The 10178-nt window shown below is 52.1% G+C and overlaps 2 protein-coding genes across 2 annotated transcripts; both read left to right on the top strand.

Moving 5' to 3' along the window:
- Positions 1–1296: 1296 nt before the first annotated feature.
- LOC149449590 (uncharacterized) lies at positions 1297–3039 on the top strand. Its single transcript, XM_089693042.1, has 2 exons — positions 1297–1923; positions 2392–3039. The coding sequence occupies exons 1-2, from the start codon at positions 1297–1299 to the stop codon at positions 3037–3039; spliced, it is 1275 nt and encodes a 424-aa protein (XP_089549168.1).
- Positions 3040–4969: 1930 nt separating this feature from the next.
- On the top strand, positions 4970–7125 carry LOC149449589 (E3 ubiquitin-protein ligase TRIM39-like). The gene has a single exon (XM_089693051.1). It carries the CDS (start codon positions 4985–4987, stop codon positions 6725–6727), a length of 1743 nt encoding a protein of 580 aa, XP_089549177.1. The 5' UTR covers positions 4970–4984; the 3' UTR covers positions 6728–7125.
- Positions 7126–10178: the final 3053 nt, after the last annotated feature.

Genomic DNA, 10178 nt, shown 5'->3' with positions numbered 1-10178 from the left:
ACTTAGCTAGGTCTGTAAAGGAGTTGACTAGCACGGTTGACTCCTTTTAAATCGCTCATGGAGCGGTTTGCGCTTCCCCAGCCTAAACATCCCCCCCCCCCCCTGGCAGCCTTGAGTCGCAGCAAGGAACCTCTCGTGGCTAGGGAGGAGGGGGAACCATTGGGGGATTCCCGGTTGGAGGAGGAATCCGCAGGGGAGGGTCCCGCGGAGGAAGGCAGGGGTCCCTCCCGGTATAAATTGACCCTAGAGGAGGTGGATGAGCTCCTGGGGGCAATTTATGAGACCCTGGACATAAAGGAGGAGGTTAAGACCCTATCTCTCCATGACCAGATGTATCAAGGGTTGGAGGAGCATAGATACAGAATCTTCCCTGTACATGACGTCTTAATCGAGACTATTAAGAAGGAATGGCAGGACCCAGAGAGGCAGCCTTTCTTCTCTAAAGCGTTAAAAAGACGGTTTCCGTTTAGTGAGGACCCCGCGGCAGTGTGGAACAAGAACCCCAAACTAGACGCGGCCTTCTCCCAGACAACTAGGAGGACAGAGTTGGCTTTTGAGGACATGGGGGTTCTACCAGATTTGCTGGATAGGAGCCTGGGACTCAACCCTGTACAATCTGAAACCGGCCATGGCCTCGACGGTGGTAGCCAGAAACTTGGAGTACTGGCTTACTCTGTTGCAGGCCCATATAGTGGCGGACTCCCCCAAGGAAAGGATCCTGGCCTCTTTTGAGACCCTTCTACAGGGGGTAGGATATATTGCGGATGCGTCTGCTGAGTCGGTGAGGTTGGGGCTAGGTCAGCGGCTCTCACCAATTCGGCTAGGAGGGCAATATGGTTAAAAACGTGGCAAGGGGACATCACTTCTAAGGTCAGACTGTGCGGTATCCCTCTCACAGGAGATTGTCTGTTCGGCCCAGGGTTGGAGGAATTGCTGGACCGAACGGCGGACAAGAAAAAATATTTTCCCCTCAGGAGGAAGTTGCCAGAGGGAGGGACACGTAGGGCCCGTCCATTAAAGAGGCTGAGCCTGAGACCGGTGGGCCAGGGTAGGCCTACAGGACAGAGAGGTCGGGGCAGGGGAGGGGCGATTTTTTTCACCCTCCTGAGCAACCCCAGAAACCGCACTGACTCGGTGCCTCCTGTGGGGGGAAGATTGGCGGCCTTCCTCCCGCAGTGGGAAGCGGTGGTCACCAGCCACTTCACTCTGGATATTATCAGAAGGGGGTATCGGGTGGAGTTCGTAAGGACACCATCCGAGAGATATATGGTGACGACACGCCCGAGAAACCCGGCGATGGCCACTGCCCTGATCAATGCCTTAGAGGATCTAGAAGATCATAGTCAGGGTCCCAGAAGGGGAACAAAGGAAGGGGGTGTACTCCCATGTATTTCTGGTTCAAAAGCCGTCTGGAGCATTCCGGCTGATTTTGAATCTAAAACCCCTCAACAGGTCTGTGCGTTACCGGAGGTTCCGCATGGAGTCTATATTTACGGTCAGGTCCCTGATACGGTCAGGTCCCTGATCCCGCCAGGGTCTTTTATGGCATCCATAGACCTGCAGGACGCATACCTGCACGTGCCCATTGCGGAAACTTCTCAGCAGTTCCTCAGGTTGGCAGTGGAGGGAGAGGGAGGAGTGCGACACTGGCAGTTCAGGGCTCTTCCATTCGGACTGTCCTCCTCTCCGAGAATTTTTACCAAGGTTCTGACGGAGGCACTGGTTCCTATTCGTTTGATGAGAATTCCAGTGATAGCCTATCTGGACGACTTGCTGCTCTTCGCAGATTCAGAGGCTCACCTTCTGTGGAATCTGGGTATAGTGCGGGGCCATCTAGAAAACCTTGGGTGGATGGTAAATCTAGAGAAATCTTGTCTTGTGCCTTCTCAGAGGATGGTTTATCTGGGTTACACTCTGGATTCGGTGAGTCAGAGTGTCAGCCTGACTTCGGAGAAGGTGTCCAAATTAGAAGCAGGGATCAGACTGGTGCAGGGAAACAGGCCAATAGCGATAAGGCAGGCCATGTCAGTGCTGGGTCTACTGACGGCTTCCATCCCGGCAGTGCAATGGGCTGGTCTACATATGCGTCCCCTCCAGTTATGGGTCCTGAGAGTTTGGGACGGGAGTGCTCACTCCTTAGAGGACCGAGTCCTGGTTCCCCCCAGTGTAAAGAGGTCGCTGTGGTGGTGGAGAAGGGCGTCCAGTGTAACCCAGGGGTTACTATGGTGCTTCCTAGTGTCCAGGGAGGTCACGACGGATGCCAGCTCCAAAGGATGGGGCGCCCACCTGGGAGGATTAGTGGCTCAGGGGGAATGGTCCTGGGAGCAGAGGAACAGGTCCTCGAACTGGAGGGAGCTGAGGGCAGTGGCAGAGGCTCTTCAGGCCTTCCAGATGAGAATCACGGGCCACCATGTGCGAGTCCTATCGGACAATGCCACGACAGTGGCGTATGTAAACAGGCAAGGGGGGACAAGGAGCAAGGCCCTTGAAGCCTTAGCAGCAACGCTCTTGTCCTGGGCAGAGGTGACCTTGGCATCCCTGTCTGCAGTACATTTGAGAGGAGAGCTAAACCGGAAAGCGGATTTTCTGAGCAGAACACGGCTCAGGGAATCAGAATGGGCCCTGAACCCCGAGGTGTTTCAGGAAATTGTGCTGAGGTGGGGTTCCCCGGATGTGGACCTTTTTGCCTCGGGAAGAAACAACAAGGTCCCGGCCTTCTTTTCCCTGTCCCGCTGGGACGGATCAAGGGCGGTGGACGCGCTGAGTCAAAAGTGGGACTACCGGCTGTGTTACGCCTTCCCCCCGGTTCCCTTGCTTCCCCTAGTTTTGAGGAAATTCAGAACAGAGGGGACCTCATTAATTCTGATAGCTCCCTTCTGGCCACGGAGGGCTTGGTGCGCGACACTGAGGAGTTTAGCCTCCCGTCCACCCTGGGAGCTGCCACCAAGGGAGGATTTGTTGTCACAGGGACCGGTCCTTTGCCCCAACGTGAGGAAGTTGAGGTTAACCGTTTGGTTTCTGAGCGACAGCTCCTCTTAGGGAAGGGTTTTTCGCCCAGGTTAGTGGCCACGTTACTGGCCAGTAGGAAAGAGGAGACCCAGACCATTTTTGGTAGGGTCTGGGGTCGCTTTGCAGCTTGGTGTGATCAGATGTCGCTGGCGACCCACAGCTTAGTGTCTGTGTTAGAATTTCTGCAGGCAGGGGCTGACAAGGGGTTATCGGTTAGTACGCTCAAGGGACAGATCTCTGCTCTCAGCGTGTTCCTGGAGACACCCCTGGCCAGGGAGGAGCTGCTGGCTAGATTTTTTAAAGCTCTGGTGAAACAGAGGCCTCCAAGGGCCAGTCCATTCTCGATGTGGGATTTGACCAAGGTACTTGGTGTGATGACGAGGATGCCATTCGAGCCCCTGGAGTCCTGCTTGATTGGCGAACTCACCTTCAAGACTGCCTTCTTGGTAGCGGTCACCACGGCAAGGAGGGTGTGTGAGCTGGAAGCATTATCTATCAGGTCGCCCTATCTCCGTGTTTTTCCGGACAGGGTAGTTTTCTGAACGGACCCATCCTTCATCCCGAAGGTGGCACAGAGATTCCAGAGGGAACAGGACATAGTCCTTCCCTCGTTTTTTTCCTGACCCGGTTGGGGGTGATCAGAAAAAATTTCATTTATTAGATGTCAGAAGGTGCGTACTCCAATATCTAGAAAGGACTAGGGAGTTTAGGAGCACCGAATCCTTTGTTTTTTTCAAGGGAACTAGGAAAGGAAAAAAGACGTCCAGAAGGACGCTGGCAGGTTGGTAGAAGTTGGCAATTTCTGGAGCATACCAGGCGGAAGGCCTGGAGGTTCCGAAAGGTATCAGGGCGCATTCCACCCGAGCGGTGGCAGCTACTCAGGCTGAATTTGCAGGGGCGTCTCCGGGGCAGATCTGCAGAGCGGCAACATGGTCCAGTTATGACACATTTGCCAAACATTACAGGTTGGACCTGGTCTCGGTGGAGGAGCAGGCCTTTGGTCGTAAGGTCTTGCAAGCAATTAGCCCACCCGAGGGGTGAGTACTCGCTTTTACTCTCAAGGTGCTGGCTTGAAAGACGTAAGGGGAGAAATCAAGTTACTTACGGTAATGTCTTTTCCGGGAGTCTTTCAGGCCAGCACCGGTTTCCCACCCAGTGTTGATATGGATTATGTGAGCATGATTTGTTATGATTACGTTGTCTCACGTTGTATCTCACCAGGTGACCGGAGGAGGTTTGGAGAACTGAGGTCGGAGGGGAGTGGAGGTCTTTTATTTAGGGTGGAGGTGTTTCCTCAGATGGGGAGGAGCCGAGGTCTCTCAAGGTGCTGGCCTGAAAGACTCCCTGAAAAGACGTTACCGTAAGTAACTTGATTTTTTTCTCCAGCCAGTAAACCCCCCATCATGTTCTCCTCGGTGTCCATACACACAGAGACTGGAATCAGCGTTTATTATTATAAAGTATTTATATAGCTATAAAAGGTTTGTTCAGCGCTGTACATTATAGTGGGGGACAGAACATGAGACACTACAGTAACAACAAAACATGAGGGGTTCTTTCGAGCTTATAATCTAGGAGGTTATTGGCTGGAAATAAAACCCAGGACTAGCAGGCTTCTAGAGGACTTATTTTAGCTGTAAATGCTCTTGCTGAAAAATGCAGCAAATCGCGGCAAACTGGCGTTTTTGGACTTTTTTTTTACCAAAACAACTTGAAAAAACACAGCTAAACGCTAATGCAAAAATGCTAAAAAAAACCCTCCGGTATTTAACGTAACTTTACACACCTAATGTTATCAGAGTTATCACCCCCCCCCCCCCCCAGTGTGCATGGAGCCTTCTAGCTATGTGTCTCAGTCCCAGCCTCCCCCTGTGTAGGAATGTACACCTCGCCCCGTGTAGGAGGGTACAGAACGGGTCACACTGGTTACGGAGTGTCAGACTTTCACTTTCGTTTCTCTCTTCCACTCTCAGCGATGGCGTCTTCTGATCTGAGGGAGGAGCTGGAATGTTCCGTCTGTCTGGACTTTTATACAGATCCTGTAACCCTGAGATGTGGACACAACTTCTGCCGGGACTGTATTGGCCGTGTGTTGGATACACAGGAGGAGTCTGGAGGTTATTCCTGTCCTGAATGTAAACAAAGCTTCAAGAACCGTCCTGTCCTCCAGAAGAATCGGAAGCTACGTAACATAGTGGAGAACTTCCAGTCTACCCATCCAGAGCAGGAGGAGTCCGGGGTCTTCTGTACTTACTGTATTCACACTCCTGTACCGGCTGTGAAATCCTGTCTGATGTGTGAAGCTTCTCTGTGTGACAACCACCTGAGAGTCCACAGCAAGTCACCAGAACACGTCCTATGTGACCCCACCACTTCCCTGAAGGACCGGAAATGCTCCATCCATAAGAAGATCTTGGAGTATTACTGCACCGAGGACTCCACCTGTATCTGTATGTCCTGCGGGTTCATTGGAGATCACCGGGGACACCAGGTGGAGACTCTGGAGGAGGCCTCGGAGATGAAGAAGAAGAAACTGAGGAACGTTCTGCAGAAACTGATGACCGAAAGAGAGGAGATGGAGAAAAGAGTCCAGAGTATGCAGGAACACCGGAGGAAAGTACAAGGAAAAGCAGATGATGAAACCAAGAGAGTCACTGCCCTGTTCAGAGACCTCAGGAGACGTCTGAAAGACCTGAAGAAGAGAGTCCTGAAGGACATCTCTCGGTGGGCAGAGCAGGTCTCCCGTCCCATGTTGGATTATATTCGGGATCTGGAAATAAAGGAGGAGGAGCTGTCCAGGAAGATGAGGGACATTGAGGAGCTGTGTAACATGACGGATCCACTGACTGTCCTACAGGAATCAGACACAGGTGACTTGTGTGATACTGAGGATGGAGATGATGAGGACAGAGAGAGACATGAGAACCTCCTCCATGATGGAGGGGATGGGGATGTGGGGGGGATCTCACACATATTACACACGGGTTTATCTGATATCATGTCTGGGGTCAATGTACAGAAATGTACAGGCACACATGTCTCTCCACATTCTGCTACAAAGGGCAAAGGTCTCATCAATGCTCCACCATCCAGGCCAGACCCCCAACCCTCCCCCACTGGAGGACCAAATATTGGGGCTGTACAGCAAACATGGGGGGTGTCGGGGGTTACAGACATATTACTGGATGTGAGGACAGCTGGTAATCATCTACATATATCAGATGACGTGAAAACTGCATCCTGGTCATCACATCAGAATCAGCCAGAAACACCAGAGAGGTTCCAGGATCCTCAGGTGATGAGCAGTCAGAGCTTCTCCTCCGGGAGACATTACTGGGAAGTGGATGTCGGGGGGGCAGAGTACTGGATAGTCGGGATGGGTTACCCCAATATAGACAGGAGAGGAGATCAGTCAGGGATTGGATATAATAAGTCCTGGGGGTTGGAGGGGTGGGAGAGGTTGGGGGGTAATCAGTACTCAGTGATACATGACAGTAATAGGACCCCATTACCCGGCGGTGTCTCCAGTACCAGAGTCAGGATAGATCTGGATTATGAGGCCGGGCGGATCTCCTTCTATGATCTGTGTGACCCGATCCGACACCTCCACACCTTCACCACCACCTTCACTCAGCCCCTCCATGCTGGGGTATGGGTAGGGAGAGGTTGTATAAAGATATGTGGGAGGAGCCAAAAGAGATCCGCCCAGAGCCAATAGGAGGAAGGGCAGGAAACAGGAGTGATTTGTGGAGAAAGCTGCAGGTTCTGGAGCCGTCATCTTCATCCTAAACCTCACTTCACTCCCTAGTGTGTCACTGACCAGGAACAAGCATGCAGGAGGTCCGAGTGTTCTGCCTTCACTGGCTGCATGCTTTTTCTGGGTCAGTGACACCCTAAGTAGTGTAGCCAGGATGGAGATGATAGCCCCGGAGCCGGAACCTTCCCAGTGTATCTGTAGCCACAATGTGTGTTTTCAGTTTTGGATGGAGTGTGGAAGGATTAGAGCCCCTGTCAGTTTTTCCTGCTATCCGGGACTTTGTCAGAATCGTTTCCTTTCACTTCCTGTCCTGCTGACAACAATTTCCCTGACCGTTATATTTATTGTATTCTATTCAACTAAATTCAGAAATATAAAGTAAAAAATTGATGATCAAATTTTTTCTAAACGAAATATGAATTTCAGAGCACAGTTATATTCTATTTTATTCTGTTGTATTCTATTTATTCTATTCTCTTCTATTCTTTTATTTCCTATTCTTTTCTAAATTTGGATTTTGGAAGATGGCTTTATTCTTTTTTATTCTATTCTATTATTTTTGTTTTCTATTCCATTCTATTTTCTATTCTATTCTTTTTAAAATCAGAATTTTGGAAGATAGCCATATTCTATTCTATTTTATAGTATTCTGGTCTATTCTTTTATATTCTATCCCATTATTTTCTTTTCTATTTTTTTCTAGTATGTCTATTTTAGTCTCTTCTTTTTTTATTCTATTTTAATCTAATATTTAATTTACAATTCTACTTTTTTCTATTCCATTATTTCCCTTCTTGTCTTTCAGGACAGCACCTTGAGAGACCTCAGCTCCTCCCCACCTGAGGAATCTCCTCCACCCTAAATAAAAACACTGTCACTCCACTCCGACCTCAGTTTTTTGTGTTTCCTCCGATGGGGAGAAATCTTTTGGAGGCCTCTCTAGGTGCTGTCAGGGGGACAGCGGTACTTGGGTTGCTTGGCTTGGAGACAGGGCAGCGTGGGGTGAAGGCCAGAGAGCTGACTGCTATCCCCCAGGGAATGCTGCAAGGGCAGGGCTGCGGCCTCTGTGGACCAGAGGAAAGGCGGCACTAACCTGTCAGCCGCCCCTGGCTCCCTCCGGAGTTGCGGGAGCTGGGGCGTCCTTGTGAGGAGGTCTGGAGATATCTGGGGAGGAGTCTCGCTCCTCTCATACATTCTGGCATTGGAGCACGCCGGGCCAGATGACGGGAGACGTAATTTCCGGTGGAGAGAGCGGGGCTTCTCCCGGGGGTCGCGGCTTCTGGCCGAAGCCCTAAAGCACACAAGGATGGCGGCAGGATGGCGGTGCGATATGGTAGCCTGTGGAGACAGGTGATATCGCTGAAGAGGCGACCACCTTCCTGAGCAATGCCTGGAGCAGAGGCACCGGGACCAGGCGAGGCCAGCACCAGCCAGGCACAGCTGGGTGACTGTGGAGTATTGCCCCTAACTCCAAGGGGTGTTCCTGGCCCTCTTTGTGGTCAGAGGAGCTAGGGCAGGGGGGACGGTCTATGCAAGGTCAGGCCCTTGTTCCCTGCCAGGGAGGAGAGAAGGGGGGGCGGCTGGGCAGATGGCTTGGTTAAGTGGTAATAGGTTCCCTGGTTCTCCTCTTGTTTTTTTTCAGGGTAAAGCCCGTGAAAAACTCAAGCACCAGGTGCCTAAGCGGAAATGCCCGTCATGTAAAGCGACCCTGAAAGAATCGTGGAAAAAGGTGCCATGTGGGCCCTGTATAGAGGGGTTAGTTAGGGAGTAGAGTCCAGTACAGGGAGACTTGGTTAAATCAGTGAAGGAACTGACCAATACCTTTTGACTCCTTCAAAAAGCTTATTGAGAGTTTAGCGTTACCCCAGGCCGCGCCCCGTCCCCCCAGCAGGTACATCCATCAACTAGTCAAGGAAAGGAGGGTGTAAGGGACCGCCTGGCGGTACCACTAGCTCTCCACTGAATAGGCGTCCCCAGCGCACGGAGTCTAAGTCCCAGGGTGCTTGTTCACCAGGGCCCCTGATGGTGGGGATGGACTTGGAGCCCCCTGAGACCAGGTCGTGGCTACTGGGTGCGTCCGTCAGTGGTAGTGGTATGCGCCAAGGGCTCCCACGGGGAAGAGTCTGATATGAGGAGGTCAGCAGACCCCACTGCACGGGATGGATGGATGGATGAGCAAGGTCAGACGGGCCGGGTCGGTAACAGAGAGGACGGCAAGGTACAAGGCAGCGGGCATAGAATGGTCGGGTCACACGCCAGGTCAGCAACAGCAGGTCAAATCCAATAGGGGGCATTTAGGAGAGAGGTCAGGCAAAGCAAAGGTCAGGGCAGGAGAAATACAGCAAGGTCAAGGCACAATCCGGGTCAGCAACTTACAATTCACAGGTTCGCAGATACAGGATACAGGTAAGACCAGAAGGCACTGAATGACAGCTCAGGGTCGTTTAAATATCCCGCCCTGCGCTGCCATTGGTGCCCAGCGGGCGGCCGCGGCTTCTACTGCGCATGCGCGAACTCGAACGCCGCGGCCGGCCCGGACCTAGTGCTCAAGTCCCTGCACAGGGTGGCACCCTGCGCCGGGACCATCGTGGCGGGGATCGAGGGGATCCCTGACATTGCCCCCCCCTACGGGCAACCTCCGGATGCCCACCTGATCTCTCCACCACGGGTGATCGCGAAAGAACCTCCGGACAAGTCTAGGTGCATGGACATTCTGGGCTGGTTCCCAAGAATTGTCCTCAGGGCCATAGCCCTTCCATTTGATTAGGAATTGGGCCTGGCCCCCCCTCCTTCGGCACTTTAGGATTAATTCCACCTCAAATTCTTCTTCTCCCTCGACCGTTATGGCTTCCGGGGGTCTCGATTCTCGGTTAGGGAAGGCATCTGGGATTACTGGCTTCAGCAGGGACACATGGAAGACTGGGTGGATTTTGAGTGTGTCAGGAAGGACGAGTTCGTAGGCCGCTTCGTTGACCATCCGTTTAATGCAGAAGGGGCCTATAAACTTGGGTCCCAATTTCTTCGACGGACAAAGCATCTTTAAATTGGACGTCGCTAGCCAAACCTTCTCCCCAGGCCGCAACACCAGATCTCCCCTCCGTTTCCTGTTGAATGCCTTCCTGTAGTCTTCCTGGGCCCGACTGATGGCCTCTTGAAGCTTCTTATTGTTCGTGGAGAAAAACGTTACTACATCTTGCGTTGCTGGTACTGGGCATTCCGGGACCAAATCCGGGAGGAAGACTGGGTGAAAATCATAGCTGGCAAAGAACGGGGACTGTCCCGTCACTGAGTGACGGGCATTGTTGTACGCGAATTCCGCTAGGGGGAGAAGTGGCATCCAGTCATCTTGAGTAAACGAAGTGTAGCATCTCAAGTATTGCTCCAGGGTCTGATTGGTCCTTTCGGTTTGACC

This window comes from Staurois parvus, unplaced genomic scaffold (genome assembly GCF_062004578.1).
Source record: "Staurois parvus isolate SC_StPar_1 unplaced genomic scaffold, SC_StPar_1.0 ptg000611l, whole genome shotgun sequence".
In the NCBI taxonomy this organism is placed as follows: domain Eukaryota; kingdom Metazoa; phylum Chordata; class Amphibia; order Anura; family Ranidae; genus Staurois; species Staurois parvus.
Note: the sequence above shows the minus strand (reverse complement) of the source record. Positions and strands in the feature narration are given on the sequence as shown.

Bases quoted from the DNA above. Each gene is read 5' to 3' on its own strand.
- LOC149449590 (XM_089693042.1), top strand. From the start codon at position 1,297: ATGGCCACTGCCCTGATCAATGCCTTAGAGGATCTAGAAGATCATAGT. The intron at 1,924-2,391 runs GTGAGTCAGAGT...CAGGCCTTCCAG, and splicing joins TGGGTTACACTCTGGATTCG to ATGAGAATCACGGGCCACCA.
- LOC149449589 (XM_089693051.1), top strand. From the start codon at position 4,985: ATGGCGTCTTCTGATCTGAGGGAGGAGCTGGAATGTTCCGTCTGTCTG.